The following is a 19271-nucleotide window of genomic DNA, read 5'->3' on the forward strand; positions in this document are numbered from 1 at the left end:
TAAAAAAACGATTATGTTACAACTTTACTAAACTATTTTGAGTTAGTTCTTAGTGCATTCAATTTTAAGTTTGATTGTTGTTAGACCAACCATGAATTCTGTATTTAGCTGCTTTAGATTTGATTCGATTGACTGGCTGAAATTATTAACAGTTCAGTACAGTCTAATAACGGGTTTATATTGGATTTTCTTGATCCACATTGCAAGCAGGCTTATCTAAATAGTAAAATGCGTTGAATAATCAGGAATTTTGTAAATATACTGCATGCAGACATTTACACAAAGAAACTTTCTTTAAATTAATCAAATACTAACAGCAATTACTGTCTTTTCCTAGACTTACATATTTCAGTTTTTCAACAGAAACTGGATTTTTCTTTCCCTATTGGTAATTTTCCTTTTTTAGACGATGGTTTTCCTTTGACACCATCTTACGGTGTTTATATATACCCCAACTCGATAGTTATGCCCGTGTCTGTAGTGACGTTTTGGATTTCAAAGAGCGTAATTGCAAATTTGAATGTATCTGTATCTGTACAGTGATGTAGCTATCGGAAATATATGTGTGTGATCTGGGTAAACAAATCAATTCTTTAAATGTACTTCCAATACCTATACCAGGTTACCTATACAACACTGAAATCAAATCTTTGAATATTGTTTCATTGGTATAAGTATTGAATTTCTTATCAGTAAAGTAAAACCATACTGAATATTGCATATATGTAGCCTCACTGTACTACAATCTGTCGATACCTATATTTTGGCATTGTTGACCAAGGCCATGTTTTTCTCCGACTTTAATGACGTCTTTACTTTAAATCAATTTGACGTTGGATGAATTCTGATTAATATTTTAGTATTAGAAAAACGATTTTTTTATTAGTAGTTGTTAAATGTAAAAATTACAATTAGTCCAAAATGAACAGATAAATAAACTCATCATAGGTACTCGGATTTAATTTTGTATTTACGCCGGACTCGCGTTTCGTCTACAAAAGACTCATTAGTGCATGCATGACGCTGGAAATGCATGTACTCGATATAATATATCAGAATTTCGTGTGTGTTTAAGTCCAGACACCATCCTATAAACTATCAAGATAAGCTCCGAAGACTGCCGACAGTCAAACAATCCAATATGAACATAAACACAAATATTAATAGATAACGACATCGTGCAATTGGATCTTTCTAGGTCTGATTGAAATCGTGTTATAGATGAAAAATAAGTCGTATTTACCAGTATTAGTATGATTTTTTGGGGATCGAATTAGACAACAACGAAATGGTTCAACTTTGCCATTGGCAACCAATATCTAGGGAATGGGTTGAATTTAAGAACACATAAATACGGATTGAATGAGATCAAATTATTCATTTGCAAGTGAATAGTTCAAAACCGATGTTTCTTTGCCCATTTTGACAAACTTTGAAAAAAAATGTTGCTAAAAGCGATTAATTATTCCCAATATTTCACTTTTTTTAATGATTTAGCAAACACCATTATATTCTAACTTGTTCATATCTCGTAGCTAGTGCCCCTTTAAGGACACTTTGAGACTGCTTACCGAAAAGTTTATTCTATTCTAATTCTATTCAGATGACATTAGGACTTTTGTTTGTAAAACATAGACTTTTTCACAGTTATCTAAGAAAGTATGAACTTTTGACCTGACAGTCTATCTTGTCATCTGTAAGATGGCTAGCAACATCTTTCAGGTATCTTTTTTGTTGAAATAACAATACGTCGAACGTTAGTTGCTATTGTTTCTTTTAAACGGAATAATTATATCAATAAATGTGTCTAGATAATACACAAGCTTGCTTCATATTATTTGTAGTAAGAACATTTGCAAATACCCTTATTATATGTATTATACATGCACATATTGAAGACTTTGAATGATTTTGAAACATTCAATTATAAAAGATCAATTTGCGTCTGTTTTACAGGAGTTTTATAACAAATCAATTTTCAAAGTTTCAGACTTTCCGTTGAGATTTTTTTTTACCCGAAACAGGTTAAAATATTGAAAACAACACGTTTAAGATTTGTTTGCGTCCGAAGCGCTTTCTGGGTTTACCTTCACCAGGAACGCTCAAAGCCAAACATTTGAAATCCGAAGATGTATAAGTACCGAAACCGTTGAAGAGCTATATGTCAAAAATACCTAAAACAAATAGCCAAATTCATCTAAAGCAAACTTTGCCTGAGGGAGTTGAAACCTTAGTTTCTTTATAATTTCAAAATTTATAACGGACAATTTTAGTAAAGTTTGTTAAATTATGTCAGTACCGAAGTACTGACTACTGAGCTGAGAGACGTATAGATATTCCTTAACATTAGGTCTATTTCTCGTTTTGTTTTTTATTGCACTTTAATTAGTGTTTCTGTTGTTTTGTTGTTTTTCCTCTTGTAGTTGATGTGTTTTCCTCGGATTTTAGTTTGTAACCTGGATTTGTTTTCTCCCAATCGATTTATGACTCTCAAACAGCGGTATAGTACTGTTGCCTTTATCTATCCGACGCACCTCGATATTCACACAAATTTAAGCCAGAATGTTCAATAGCACTGAAAATAGACAATTTTCATAATTTGTGAGTAAAATTTGAATAACTGAGATTTGACAATCACAAGACTAAGATATCTAACGTTTCATCTGTAAAGTCTCAATTACTCATTGGCAAGTTTATATTTAGAAACCGTGACTTTGATCCATATTCAGCTCATATAATTCTTAAATTAATCAGTACATTTATTAAAGCATGTACGTGCATTTTGGATCCATCTCCTAAATTGGTGATTTTTATGACTTAACACAAACACGGATATATAAGAAAGGGGGCATTTGGGGTCTTTAATTTTTTCTTCAATAGGCCACATTTTCAATTTGAATCTTCAATAGATCAATTTTGTATTCACAGGCAAACTTCAAAACTTCAATTGTATGTAATAGTTTAAAGGAAGTTTGTATGAACCCCATTGATGTATTTTAAACATGATAAATCAGATGAGCTGAACAAAAAGTCACAAATCACACAGTGATATCCATATTTTTTTTCAGAAAGAAAATGGAAAATTATACTTTGCAATATACTAAAACATATTTGTTTTTCGATATTCAACATGTATAATTATAAAAACATAATCTTCGTGAAATAAATTTATTTCTTAGGAAGCCGCGACCTACATCCGTTTGTATCATGCCCAATCTAATGGAAAGTTGGTTATTGTAAGATTAAACATATACCAGCTGTGACAACTCGTTAAATAGCAATACACATCACAATCAATATTCAATTCAATATACGTTTTGTCAATATTGTTTAAACATTTTTTACATGAATCACACATTCCTTGTTTATTTTAGGCTTTTCTGGGAAAACGTTTTGCAGGAGTTTAGGTTATTTCGAAACACAAACCTATATTGTTACTGGAAAGTACTGGACACATATATTGAAAGAGGTATTGCACACCAAATGCGATAAGGTAGGCACTTTAATGATGACTTAGCATAGTTACGAAATGTAATTGGCACTTGTAATTTTGACTATTGGTTAATGTTGAAACCAAAATAACATTTAAAAATAATATGACTCTTTGGCACTTTTGGAACTGAAGTTGTGTGTTATCTTATTTTGTCTCGTACAACACGAATGTTCTTCAGTGTGTCTCATCTCATGGTGTTGCTCCTGTCAATATGAACTTAAGCAATAAAAAATTGCATTTATACAAAATTGAAGAGTAGGAACATAATGTTGTTTTTTTTTATTCGAAAATCCCAATATGAGGGTTTGGAAGGGTTTTTGCAGAATACAGAGATTTTTTTTTAAATGCAATAGATGATATATAGTAATAGGGTGCTAAAATGCAAGTAACAGAGAATAATAGACAAACAATTTAAAGATGTGAAAAATGATATAAAGAATAATGAAATAAAGGCCCACTATGCAGAACCTAGCTTCTATATTCACATGACAACTTAAGAGCAAGGAATATTGGGGTTTATTGTATAAATGTTCTTGACACCAAAGCTGTCTGTCAATACGGATAACAAAAATCACATCTCAATGCAAGAGTTGACTTGTTTGATATGAGTGTAATGATATATTTATATTGATACCACCACTCTTTAACGTCTTGCAAAAGTCAGATAAACTTTCAAATAACCAAATGTTATGCAGGACTAAATCTTTTAGAAACGAGAAACGTAAGTCTGGCCGTTTATGTTGATGTACATTGTACATTGTACATTGTATTGTGAGTGAATATTTCAGCGACCAGTACTCCTCTGACTAATCTAAATCATTGTCAAATGAGTTAATTGACGTTTTAGACACTTTTGTTAAAAAGTAATTTAATACATGTACATATTATGCACTTTAGACGAGTTACGGAACAACAACCGTCACTGTAAATAAAGGCAACAGTAGTATACCGCTGTTCGAAATTCATAAATCGAAATTCATACCGTAACATTTTTCACATCAAGCAATTGTAGACACTTACAGCTGGTAAAATAATAAAGAAAAGTTACAAAGCTTCGTGCGTAATCGACTTAAGTCATGTCTTAATGTGTTTTTGACACTTTTGTAACTTAGAGTTGATGACAGACGTGTGATGGTCTCTTTGTTATCAATGTACCTCTCCTCATTTAACACTCTTTATTTCATAAACACCTAATATGTATTGATCCAATGCAACACAGGAGTTGATGCTTAGGGTCCTTTCACAGGGGGAGGGGTCTCCATATACAAATTTAAGTTAAGCTGTCCGACATGGGTCTGACCCTCCCACCATTCATATATTGATTATTGACCACTTAGTGCCCTGTGTGTACACTATATCTCATTTGGATGGAAAATACATAGGCGAGAACACTTTGTATATTAAGGTATTGGAAATGGAAAAAAAATAAAAATCTATGTCTTCTATAGCTTTCTTTTTTAACTAAAAAGATAAATTAAATGAAAACGACATATTTTTTGCCGTATCAAACGACCAATTAAAGAGTCAATGGCCTATATATGATTATAGACCTTAATTTTTATTTCAAAGGGTGATATTTAACAGTATTCAGATATAAACAGTTACAGCAGTGATTAGAAAAATGACTTTGGAACAAATAGCAAAACATTTAAAATATCATGTTGTCTGCTTTATCAATTTTTTAAATTAATTAATTCTAATATATTGCAAATCTTACCAATTTATGACGCCAGTTACAACATGTTCGTCAATTTGTTTCACAAACAGTAAGCTAATTCTTTTTATTTTGGTAAAGCCGTACACATATTTAAAAACTAATTCACATAATAATTCACATATTGTGATTATCATTATTAATGGCAAAATAATATACATGATAATATAACATGAAATATAATTCTCTTATTAATTGATTTTATAGTGATCTAAAACGTAAACGTTGCTTCTCCTTTGCTTCCTCCCTGCTTAACTGTTAGGTTAATTCATATAGTCACTCTGGCCTTCATACGTATTATATTGATATAGATTCTAGCAATCCATCAAGTGTGATACGATATTTTCTTTTGAATATTAGACTATATTCAAAAATTTTAAAAAAATCCTTCTTTACGAATGATATACATGGTGACCTTTTTCGTGATGTCACAATAAACAATTCAGGGAAAAGCATGAAAATTTGACGTTAAAATGAATCTTGACCAACGAAGAACTAAGATGTAACAAAATACACATTCAGTAACTAAAAAATAAAAAAGGTCAGGAAAAACATATTATTTATATGGTAAGTTCAATTACATTAATTATGCTTGCTGAATATTTCTACATTGATATCACTTAATTGGCCTATGATAAAACTGTAACCACTTTTTTTTTGTTATGATAAGACCCATGTTAAGGCCACAGGCACTAAACCTTCTGTCAAAAGTAATAAAAAATGGGCAATGCGAAGAAAATAGTGTTCATATATATAAAGTTCAAATATATAAAAAAAATATATATGGACACTATTTTCTTCCAATTACCCATATTACCCATATTTTATTACTTTTGACAGAACTTCTAATGCATGTGTTAAGGCTTTGTTAAACTGTTTGTGAAATGACAGGACCAGAGTTTCAGCGTTTTACCCCTCTTCTTTATTGCAACCAGATTTATATACATGCTTCTTACAGTGCAACTTTGCGATTCCCTTCGTTGCCACACGATTTACTCACATACCACTTACTCTACAAATCCATGTTTTCCTTCTTTGTTTGTAGGTATGACATCCCTCAGTTGTGATGACGTCGAACAAGACGAACCCACCACATGTAATTCCTCCGTTGACAGGGATATCTGAATCAGAGAGGGACAAATATCTTCTAATTGCTACATTTCTCAGTGTTTTAATTATATTTGGAGTTCTGGTTGCTATAATGCATCGAAAGTGTCGGGAAACCTTATCTAAAACAAAATCTTGGGTTATTTCAAAAACCGTTCGACACCGACCCAACATCAACAGAAATAACGCAAGATTGGGTGCCATTGAGATGAGTTTCAGAGATCCGTCAAGTCCTGTGTTCAGTAAAGAGATTAATCCGCCTCTCATGTTCTACCTAGGAAGCAGTGATGAATCTCAGTCTGGAAGGACGAGAAAATCGAGAGGACAGCGCAGTTCAGGAACTGATCAAGATTCTGGAATTTCAATTATTTCCGGTTGTCCGAATATTCCAATGTGTTCTTTATCCAATCAATGTGTTTGTTTTGACAAAGATGTAAATGACAATGTTACTGTAAGTTATGACCCTCCTATCATTTCACAGGAGTCAGTAAGCTTGGTACGAGTTTTGGCTCCAGAAATCAAGGGTAAAGCAAGTGCGGTTACTTCGAAAGACGATATCAATGACGACAAACGACCGAAACTTCGTAGGAGTTCTACGGTTATTGATAAAATGAACTATTTGCAAGGATATATGCCTTCATCAAGAGATGATGACTATACAGTGATAACGTTGACAGATGATTCGGAACCAGATAATCTTTCGCCAGATATTTTACTTAATAAGTTTAAATATAACGATACTATACATTTACAGGGAAAAGGAAAGCGTTCAAAACACTTAAGCGGTGTTGATAACCCGGCGTTTTACTTACAGAATAAAATTCTTTCGAAGTCTCTATCTGATATTAGAGCAAGTGAGGACGAAAGAAGTATGCAAAAGTCTACACTTCCAAATGGGTCTACACGTCACATTGGTAAAAAAGACAAACTTGCGTATGAAAATATAGTTCACGTAGCTGAAGTACACGCGCCTCTGAAAATGAATAGATGTAGTAATATGTACAAAAAGAGTGAGCCTCAAAGGACCAATAAACGCCCAACTGCGTTTAGAACGTATAATATCAAAACAATAGATAAAGAAAGTCAGGAACTGTACAAAAGGGTAATGCGTGAACGAATTAACGACATAATACGTTCAGATTCTTCAGCGTCGTCAGTGAAAAGTGATCAAACATTTGTCCGAAGTAATCGTAAAAAGAAACGGAAGACATTAAAGTCTGCTTCTTCAACTAATGTTCTGTGATATGTTATGGAAAATTCCATTTGTATTTTTGATATTATTCTACGTTCTGTTTCGATGGAAATTTCCAAAGTGATATATTAGTTGCTCTTGTTTAATTCGAAGGTCTATCAATATTCTTTAAGACAATTATTATGCTGACAATCAAATCAACTGCCTATTCAACATGAGAAGTAGCATTTGAATTTCACAAGTTATGCCAACTAAAGACAAACTTGCACCATACCATCATTCGGGTGGATGTCAGTATTATCATACTTAGTTTTGAATTCTTGATGTAAGTGAGGGCGCTGGCGCCATGTTGTTGACTTTGAAAATAAAGATTTAAGTTTTAAGAGAATTTTGACAGGTTTATATTATACAGTAAGGTCATGAATGTTTGAATACCGTAGGAAATCTGCACATCATTCAATGGGCGATTATTAGAAGCATAGGAAGAACATACATTGGTATATTTTTGACTAAAAAAATATTGACTCATCAATGACAAACAATAGAAACACTAAGATATAAGTTGATCCCACATTAATACCGTTTTAATCATCAACCCCATTTACAACTAATTGAACCTTTTCAGCAAATGTCACTCAAATTACTAAATCTGAGTCAACTATGATCACAAAACATGCGTGTACTGTATATCTCATCAGCAGAAAATGAAAACATTGACTCATCAATTTATTCAGACAAATATCAACACATTGATCGATCTAACTGAAATACACATCTGTCATCTATTAAATATAACTTACATATTCAAAAGACGTCATCAGAAATCTTTTTATCGACCGAAGCTAAAACATGACAATAATATTAATTGACACATGTCACGAAATCAAAATTAAGAAATCAGTGTTGCGTATTTTATGAGTCAAAGAGTAAAGGACCAGCATAATATATCTTTATAAATGACATAGACGAAATAATAGTACAGTATTGAAACGTTTGATGAGACTGAAGTTCAAAGATATAAAAATGAAAAATAAAACACGAACGTTTTTGCTTAGATATTCATTTTTTAAAAACAGTTCTGTATGACATATGAAATCATAATTTACCGGAATTTTCGTTTTCACGCTTTCAAACGATGTATATATTTCAAAACTCGTTCGCTATATCCATTTTCAAATTTCAAAAAAGGGTTTAAGTAAACATAAATTAATTTTAAAAACTTTACTAAATACATTCAGAGATACATACGTTTGGTTCGTAACGATTGAATGTCATCGTAGAAAAAATATTACAAACGAATATCACATCCAATTGTTTATATTGATTATAGAGTTCGTATTGCAATAATTTTTACTGAACCTTTGAACAAAATAGAGTTTACAATTGTTCAAATGTCATACATCTATTTAAAACGTACAAATAAACTAATAGTTACAGCTGTTTTGACATTATGGGTTTACGTTTTGCGGCTTCGCTACTTTGCAAGGCTAGGGAAAGGTGTGATTTGTAACATGTATTCGGCATACTTCTCAAATTTTGAAGAGGAGGCTTCAACTTTATTACCTGTATTTATAGGTTTAATAGCTTCATTTTAAGAAGAATCTTTTTTATACAAAATAGTGATAGAAAAAGCAGGCACTGTAATATCGTAAGTCAGAGATACATACGCAGGATCTCCATGACCGTTGCTGTAAAGAAAAGAAAAGCCACAACTGGGAAACTGCAATCATCTCCTTTGTTCTCTAACTCCTCATTATAAATGTGTAGATGTCATTCAATATATATATGAATCAGACTTAACTTTGTCTGTAGTATTCTTTATTTCAACTTCGATTGGATAGACGTGTTAAACATAGTCGTCATCAGACTTTGAAATATTTAACAATAAAAAAATGTTTTAGCAGAACGTTTCTTCTTCCTGATTAGATTTTTACTAAATATTCGATTGTTAATAAGTTAATTGGTGTGAAATGTATCGATTATGAAAGTCCTTTTTATAATGTCTAGTTACACCTCGATAAGATTGTTCTAGTGATCTATCTGTACAGTTAAAATATTAAAAATATCTTCATGATGCAATCGATTTAAAGATGTTAATGCCATCTTTCATGACCGTTATAAACATTTCGTACAAATATGTATACCATAAGTCGGAATGCTGACGCAAATTTGGTCCCATTTCTTCTAACAACTATGGATAAAGCTTATATGTTTGTTTAGCTAATTGTAACTCGGGCTCATTAAAAAAGCCACTTCCATGTACACCCTCTATATACTTATACTTCCATGAACACCCTTTATATACTCATACTTCCATGAACACCCTCTATATACTCATAATTCCATGTACACCCTCTATATACTCATACTTCCATTCGTGTTTTGTAGACTGTTGTTTGTCTTGTGGTCTTTTTCTTTATTTTGCCTTGTCATTGTCAGTTTATTTCTGACCTAAAACTGTACAACCCTCTGGTATCTTCTACCTGTCGGTCTTCCAAATATATAAATACACAGCCTTAAAGTTAATCTGGTTTATTTTATAAATCTACGTCAATTTCAGCAAAGTGTAATAATGAGGTTTAGCATAAGACTGAATTTTGCGACCTAAGACATAATTCACTTACATTGAAGTTTTAAATTTCATCCAAACAATCAGAAAAAAATAACATAAAACATAACATGAGGAAAATTGAAACAGAAACCGACAATGACTATATGTAGTTCGTCCTTCCATCTTCATAGACATAATTCTACCATCAGATGAACGTAAAGGAGACAACACATTAGCTGCAAAACCAAAATGTGATAGCGAGCAATCGTCTATTATATACCACAATGATATTTCCATATAGTTATTTTATATTTCAAGATTAGATAGTTATCAAAGGTAACAGGATTATAATTTTGGCACAACTTTTTGGAATTTTGGATCCTCAATGCTCTTCAACTTTGTACTTGTTTAGATTTATATATTTTTTGAAATGAGCGTCACTGATGAGGGACCCAATAGATGTAAGTCAAATGTATCTAAATATGTCTTTGTGAGTACGCTGAATGAACAAAATGATCTTGAATTTTCTCCAGTTTGTTTTTGCTCCGGATGTCAAGTTTGAACCTAGGTCGATGTTCAACATAGTTGTGTTGAACCAAACTTCTATATGTTTACTGATATTTCACAACAGTTATATTCACTAATAAAACATCCTTGAATTAAAAATACAAGTCTTCCGATTTTCTACTTGATCAAAGCAATTATTCACCTATGATTTTAGCCTAATAAGACATTTAGCAATCAGTCTTTATTTTATTGGAAATATGAACCAATTAAACTCATCATGGATACCAGGATTGAATAAAATTTTATATTTACGCCAGACGCGCGTTTCGTCTATAAAAGACTCATCAGTGATGTTCGAATCCAAAAATGTTTAAAAGGCCAAATAAAGTACGAAAGTGAAAAGCATTGAGGAACAAAAATTCCTAAAAGTTTTGCCAAATACAGCTAAGGTAATCTATTCCTGAGGTAGAAAAGCCTCAGTTTTTCAAAAATTCAAAGTTTTGTTAACAGTTGATTTATCATTATGAACATATTAATGATAACTTAACGACCTGCATATGGTTAAAATAAAAAAAATGATAAAAAAAATACTATTCATAAACTTAAACTTAATATATCGATCTAGAAAAATTATATACAAACCTTAACAGTAACATGAGTAATAAACAGCATCTTTATTAATGTTGGATGTGTTATTTTACCCCTCAGAAAAGAGGCTGAAATTTGAGGCCAAAATCGGCCCTTACCGAAACCTACTCATTTGAGTATGTCGTATATCCTCAATTGATAGCATACATTTATATAACTACCACAGTCAGAAATGATATTTTTATTTTAAACTACACATGCTATACATGCAGTTACAATTGTCTACGATTTGTTGAGCTTGTACTGAAGTATTCAACAGATTCATTAAGGACTATGTACCCTTTCTGTTGTGCTAGACCTTTGGAAAGTTTATAGAGAATCTATAGCATTTTCTCTTGTACTCTAATATTTGACAAATGATTCATTCACTCAGGCGTATGTTTCTGTTTATAAACATTACATTTGTAATATGATACATCTTTGGTCTTCTATACACGAAGAGCTATATAACATGAAAGGATGTAAAAATTAAATAAACAAATAAATCTAAGGTATCTAGAATTTGTGTACTGACGCATTTAAAAGATTCCTTAACATCGTATATTTTCAGGCACTAATGAATCATTCATTCGCTCAGGTGTGCATTTCTTGTTTATAAATGGTACATATGTAATATGATAAAAAGTATGGTTTTGAATACGTGACAAGCTGTATCATGTGTATACCATAAAAGAATTTGAAAAGACATAGACAGACAACTACATATAAGGTAAACCGATAGAAAAAACAAGATGATTGCATTGTTACTGATAAGACGGTATTAAAACGTTAAATTATATTTCCTGTAAAAAATGGTGACTTTAGGTAGCAATACACAGTTAGGAAAAAAACTTAAAATTGACACTCATAATTTTTAAACACCCTCTTTCCCCTCCTGTCTAACAAAGAAGGCTTTATATGTGTGTTATGCATGTATATACTTGTAGAAAGAAAATCTTCCATAGATTTGATTTCTAATGGTCATAAGGGTGAAATATAATCCCTTTTGGGTGTAACCATGGCAACATTCTGCATTTCTTAGATACAAAATATAGCAAAAAAGGGGGGTGAACATGTCACAAAAGTCTCCAAAATTTGGTCTAAAGGAAAATTTCAATGAATTACAGTGGTACCTTTCCTGAATCCATAGGTTTATACCTATCAAGTGGTCCAAAAAAAATCATATGCTTTCCTGCTCGTTTTTCCATAAAATTGAATTGAAAAGATCGAGCGCAAAATCTTTGTTGATAAACACTACAATAATTTATGGACCTATGAACGGTACGGATAGGAAAATACGGACTGTCAATCATAGAAATGGCCTATAAAACATGTTAAAATCAATCTAAATGTTCATATAAACCTACTAAGAAGGCTATATTATTCTTCAATTATCTAAAAATCAATTTTATTGTACAAAAACTTTCATATTTAAAAAATTCACAGGGCCATAATGCGAAACTAAACTTCTAACTGTGTATTGCTACCTTAAGGATTAACATTTTTTCCCCCAATTCCACTTTAAATGGATTTCTGTTTTCTACTAGTTAAAACGAGCATTTTCGCCTGCTTGTTTTGAAAATCGGTTCAGAAATAAATATTTTATGAAGGTTAGCAGTTGACACTGAAATGCAACAAAAAAGTGATTTTATGAAACATGCCATGTCAAAGTGCATTTTCTCCTTTTTTAGTCAATTTTCTAAAACTATACCTTCTAACCCTGTCTTTTCTTGTTTAAAAACTTAAATTAACCTTAAGAGTAGACAACTTTTACAAGTTAAAGCTATTTTAAAGCTCTAGAATGTCAATTTTGTTGTGTATTACCATACCAAAGCCTTGGTTAAAATTTAGTAAATACTGAATTTATTTATAACAGCGGGAAAAAATTTAGGCTTAATTCATGCTAAATTGTGACTTTATACTTGCTAAAATAATAAATTTTATTTAGTCGCATGAAAAAATATAAAGCGTTCCCTTCTAAGGTTTCTACATAACGCGCAATCTTCTTTTCCAAGGGGTAGCCAATAAAGTATCAATTTATAACGGAACCAAGTCTTTGTGTCAAAATGTCTATATTGGTTGCTAAGGACAATAAACAACAAAACTAACATATATTGTCATACTAAAGGTTGTTTCTCCCTTAGAATTGTATCACTAACATAAATATCAATAGTTTCGTGGTATGTTTGTCTAAAAAAACAGCAATTATTTGCTTTGTCAAATGCCATAAGGTAGCAATACACAGTTAGGAAAAAAACTTAAAATTGACACTCATAATTTTTAAACACCCTCTTTCCCCTCCTGTCTAACAAAGAAGGCTTTATATGTGTGTTATGCATGTATATACTTGTAGAAAGAAAATCTTCCATAGATTTGATTTCTAATGGTCATAAGGGTGAAATATAATCCCTTTTGGGTGTAACCATGGCAACATTCTGCATTTCTTAGATACAAAATATAGCAAAAAAGGGGGGTGAACATGTCACAAAAGTCTCCAAAATTTGGTCTAAAGGAAAATTTCAATGAATTACAATGGTACCTTTCCTGAATCCATAGGTTTATACCTATCAAGTGGTCCAAAAAAATCATATGCTTTCCTGCTCGTTTTTCCATAAAATTGAATTGAAAAGATCGAGCGCAAAATCTTTGTTGATAAACACTACAATAATTTATGGACCTATGAACGGTACGGATAGGAAAATACGGACTGTCAATCATAGAAATGGCCTATAAAACATGTTAAAATCAATCTAAATGTTCATATAAACCCACTAAGAAGGCTATATTATTCTTCAATTATCTAAAAATCAATTGTATTGTACAAAAACTTTCATATTTAAAAAATTCACAGGGCCATAATGCGAAACTAAACTTCTAACTGTGTATTGCTACCTTAAGGATTAACATTTTTTCCCCCAATTCCACTTTAAATGGATTTCTGTTTTCTACTAGTTAAAACGAGCATTTTCGCCTGCTTGTTTTGAAAATCGGTTCAGAAATAAATATTTTATGAAGGTTAGCAGTTGACACTGAAATGCAACAAAAAAGTGATTTTATGAAACATGCCATGTCAAAGTGCATTTTCTCCTTTTTTAGTCAATTTTCTAAAACTATACCTTCTAACCCTGTCTTTTCTTGTTTAAAAACTTAAATTAACCTTAAGAGTAGACAACTTTTACAAGTTAAAGCTATTTTAAAGCTCTAGAATGTCAATTTTGTTGTGTATTACCATACCAAAGCCTTGGTTAAAATTTAGTAAATACTGAATTTATTTATAACAGCGGGAAAAAATTTAGGCTTAATTCATGCTAAATTGTGACTTTATACTTGCTAAAATAATAAATTTTATTTAGTCGCATGAAAAAATATAAAGCGTTCCCTTCTAAGGTTTCTACATAACGCGCAATCTTCTTTTCCAAGGGGTAGCCAATAAAGTATCAATTTATAACGGAACCAAGTCTTTGTGTCAAAATGTCTATATTGGTTGCTAAGGACAATAAACAACAAAACTAACATATATTGTCATACTAAAGGTTGTTTCTCCCTTAGAATTGTATCACTAACATAAATATCAATAGTTTCGTGGTATGTTTGTCTAAAAAAACAGCAATTATTTGCTTTGTCAAATGCCATAAGGTAGCAATACACAGTTAGGAAAAAAACTTAAAATTGACACTCATAATTTTTAAACACCCTCTTTCCCCTCCTGTCTAACAAAGAAGGCTTTATATGTGTGTTATGCATGTATATACTTGTAGAAAGAAAATCTTCCATAGATTTGATTTCTAATGGTCATAAGGGTGAAATATAATCCCTTTTGGGTGTAACCATGGCAACATTCTGCATTTCTTAGATACAAAATATAGCAAAAAAGGGGGGTGAACATGTCACAAAAGTCTCCAAAATTTGGTCTAAAGGAAAATTTCAATGAATTACAATGGTACCTTTCCTGAATCCATAGGTTTATACCTATCAAGTGGTCCAAAAAAATCATATGCTTTCCTGCTCGTTTTTCCATAAAATTGAATTGAAAAGATCGAGCGCAAAATCTTTGTTGATAAACACTACAATAATTTATGGACCTATGAACGGTACGGATAGGAAAATACGGACTGTCAATCATAGAAATGGCCTATAAAACATGTTAAAATCAATCTAAATGTTCATATAAACCCACTAAGAAGGCTATATTATTCTTCAATTATCTAAAAATCAATTGTATTGTACAAAAACTTTCATATTTAAAAAATTTACAGGGGCCATAATGCGAAACTAAACTTCTAACTGTGTATTGCTACCTTAGCATGTTTAAAATTAAAAAAAAAACCAAATGTTTTTGTTCCGATCGCACATTTTATCTATATTGTTTTTATAACGTCAATGTGAAGTAACTAATAAGGTGTCTTATTTTGTTTTTATGACTTTTTTTAAGTTACTTGATACATTCCTCCCACCGTTTCTATGTATAGCGTTTGTTTTTGTTGCAATTCAGTGTTTCTGTTGTTTCATAGTTTTCCTCTTAAAGTTGGTGTGTTTTCCTTGGTTCTAGTTTGTGACCAGACTTTTTTTTCGCTTAATAAATTTATTACCATTAAACATCGGTATACTATTATTACCTATATCTATTATTGATAGAATAAACAGAAAATCTTATTTTTTCTCATCTCATAGCTTAGCCCCTTTATGTAGCTGGAGTGTCAAAATGTTCGATATGACATTTTAATTAAACTCTTTTAAAAGACTTCTTGGTCAATGTACTTTAAAATTTCAATATAATAACTAGGGGCCACGGACCATTTCTTTGGTATAATACATTGACGACTATTTTTGTCTTGTTGCTATCCAAAGATTAACCTAGAGAAACATATTCATTCTGAATCGTATAATAATTTGATAATGTTATTTGCATTTTTGTCTTGCTGTCGAGGACTGTACGAATATCACAGATACGCAGATATACGTCGACAGTAGTTGATCAGATTTCATAATTCGAGTTAATAGACAAAGATCACAGTAACGAATAGAAACCACGGGAATCGGATGAATTGTAAAATGAGCGATTCAAAGTTCTGAAATTTAAAGTGCATTTACTATTGCAAATTTGTTCGAAAGGCAATAATAAGGAATTCATCATTACGATTTCAGATCATATGGTGAATAAAAATTGCTATATATGTTCAAATTGCGATTTTCGAAATAATAACTTCTCAAAAACTCTTAATCTACAGTTTACTGTATAATTTATGTCTATAATTTGTTAATAATTAAACTTTGAAATTGGCTCATTTGTTTCAAAGCAAGAGTTTGTTACTTTGTTTAATTAATCGTATGTAAAATATTTCAGACGTCAGTCGACTGTCTCTAACCTACAAGTCAAACCTTTATCAACAAAATACAGCTGATTCAAAATTGTACTAAATGAAAATATAGATAATGAAATCATATAACCATGACGTTAAACGGTTAAAGCTATTTTATGTCATTTGATATGTAATCTCTATAACGTATAAAATGTTTTCGTCCTGAACTGACTAACAAGAGAAGACACCATATTTTTTTGCTAGGAAATCGGTGCAAGTATGAATGTAATAAAACAGATCACATCTTTGTGTAAATTACATAAAGGGATAGTTGCTGTTTTCAAACTCATGTTTGGATGATTATACATGATTTTGAATCTTTAATTGGCATCTTTTTTTCATGATAAAAACAATTCTTTATTTTTTAATTGTTTTGGAAGGAAATTCTAATATACATTGCGTAAGACAAAGACGCTATTACCTTACAACGTTGCCAATTGCTTTTGGGGTCTTCAATATACCACTACTACGTCCATGACGGAAGTTTGCGATATTTCGCTTGACTAGAATATCTCTAAATCTTATCTTTATCGCGCACTCTGACCAGGTCATAATGCTTTGTTCTTTTTATCTCTTGAACCGCTGGTGCTTTAAGATTGATTTAATGTGACCTACCGAATTAGACTATTTACCGGATTTGTAATCACATAAGCAACACGACGGGTGCCACATGTGGAGCAGGATCTGAGATCACCCCTAGTTTTAGGTGGGGTTCGTGTTGTTTATTCTTTAGTTTTCTATGTTGTGTCGTTTGTGCTATTGTTTTTCTGTTTGTCTTTTTCATTTTTAGCCATGGCGTTGTCAGTTTGTTTTAGATTTATGAGTTTGACTGTCCCTTTGGTATCTTTCGTCCCTCTTTTAAGATATTAGCGTGATCTATAATATGTTAACAGTAGTATACCGCTGTTCGAAACCCATAAACGATAGAGAGAAAAACAAATCCGGGCTATAAACTAAAACTGAGGGAAACGCATCAAATATAAGAGGAAAACAACGACACAACAGAAACACAACATTAAAATTTAACACACACAGAAACGAACTATAATATAACAATGGCCATTTTTCTGATTTGGTACAGAACGAGATATATAAGCATTTTCCAGTTCAATGTCAAGTTCAGATTCTACATCCTTTTCATCAGAACTACTGATTTGGGCTCCTTAAAATGTCATGTTTGACATAGACAATACACAAAATCATGAATATAGACAGTATTTAATTAGAAAAATCCTCAAACACATTTAAATAAACATGTGTAATGACGTGATCAAATATTAAGAATAAAACACACAGACTTTTGTATAATCATCTTCTGATTTGTGTGTTGGTTTGTTTGTTTTTTTGTATGGCCTCTAGTCTTCTGTTTTACTAAACAGATATCTTTTGAATGAATTGCAACATGCTTCTCTCATTTCATTAGGTTTGAGGATGTTGTTTTTCCGTTTTATAATCGACCATACGGTTGTGTTGATGCACAGAATTGCTAACATCCAATCAATTTGAACTTTGGTAGATAGTTCTTACAAATGCAATCATCACATCTGTGTATTTTTACATTGTCAGGTTTAGGAATTTTTGTCAGATATTAGAATTCTTAGGGTGTTTACGTACGATGCAGGGTACACTTTTTTGCCCAATAACTCCCACTTTTCTTTTCATAGAAGATTTCAATAGTTCTTATGAGGTCATCACAAAATAAAAGCACATTCTTCTCTAGAGATTTGAGTCCATAATAATGTCAATGCTAAATATGAGGTAATTTAAGGAAATAACAAAAGTACGATTCATCCTTTTTCCTCGTCATAAAACAAACCAAGTAAGTCAAATCGGAGTATCAATGTTTCAGCTACTTTTATTTCTTAAAGCCTTGGTCACACCTTACCGGATAGCACGAACGGACGCTTAATGGATGAACAAACAAACTTGTCCGTTTACAAAATTGTTATTAGTTTGGACTCCGATGATGTACTGACCAAATAAAACGGACGCGTAACGAATGCATAATGGACACACACCGGATATACAACGTAGGAAAAACGGAAACGTACCGGACAGAACGTATGTCGAACGTACATCCAACGGACGAGTATCGCATAAAACGGACACCTAACAAGAGCGTACCGGATAAAACGGACGAACAAGATATATCGAAAAATTAAAGGCGACAATAATAATACATGTAAATCGCATAAATACTCAAAATGTTTCTGTGTAACTGGTTTTGGTTTGTTCTTCAAAATGTCACCAAAGGGCAGTGTCTGGCCTGAATAAGAGCTACATGATAATGAAGACATGCCATTACTCTAAGTTCGAGTATGAATAACAAGAATGCATGAACCTTAAGAAATCTGACATACCAATATTTGGTATTCCTGACGCGAAATTTTCATCATCCGTTTTACCCGTTATACGTCCGGTAGAATTCCGTTGATGAAACTGTTTACCAGACTTCCAACGGATGTATAACGGACAAGTAACGGATACAAAACGGAAACGAAACGGACGAGTACCGTACAAAACGGACGCCTACTGGACGTTCAACAGACACTTCATCCGTTAGACGTTCGTTCAAAGTTTTGAACATGCTCAAATTTTTCAACCGGACAGAAAGGACGGCGACGGATAACACGTACGCCAAACGGACATGAAACGGATAAGTACGGACGTCTAACGGATAAGAACGGACGTCTTACGGACACGAACTGATTGGAAAAAAG

The 19271-nt window shown here is 32.0% G+C and overlaps 1 protein-coding gene across 1 annotated transcript; it reads left to right on the forward strand.

The window, feature by feature from the left end:
- The first annotated feature begins 3298 nt into the window (after nucleotides 1–3298).
- On the forward strand, nucleotides 3299–7889 carry LOC139511498 (uncharacterized). Its single transcript, XM_071298287.1, has 2 exons — nucleotides 3299–3493; nucleotides 6253–7889. The coding sequence occupies exon 2, from the start codon at nucleotides 6274–6276 to the stop codon at nucleotides 7555–7557; it is 1284 nt and encodes a 427-aa protein (XP_071154388.1). The 5' UTR covers nucleotides 3299–3493; nucleotides 6253–6273; the 3' UTR covers nucleotides 7558–7889.
- Nucleotides 7890–19271: the final 11382 nt, after the last annotated feature.

The sequence above is a fragment of the Mytilus edulis genome, chromosome 2 (assembly GCF_963676685.1).
Source record: "Mytilus edulis chromosome 2, xbMytEdul2.2, whole genome shotgun sequence".
In the NCBI taxonomy this organism is placed as follows: Eukaryota; Metazoa; Mollusca; class Bivalvia; order Mytilida; family Mytilidae; genus Mytilus; species Mytilus edulis.

Excerpts from the sequence above, each read along its gene's own strand:
- LOC139511498 (XM_071298287.1), top strand. The coding sequence starts at position 6,274 with ATGACGTCGAACAAGACGAACCCACCACATGTAATTCCTCCGTTGACA.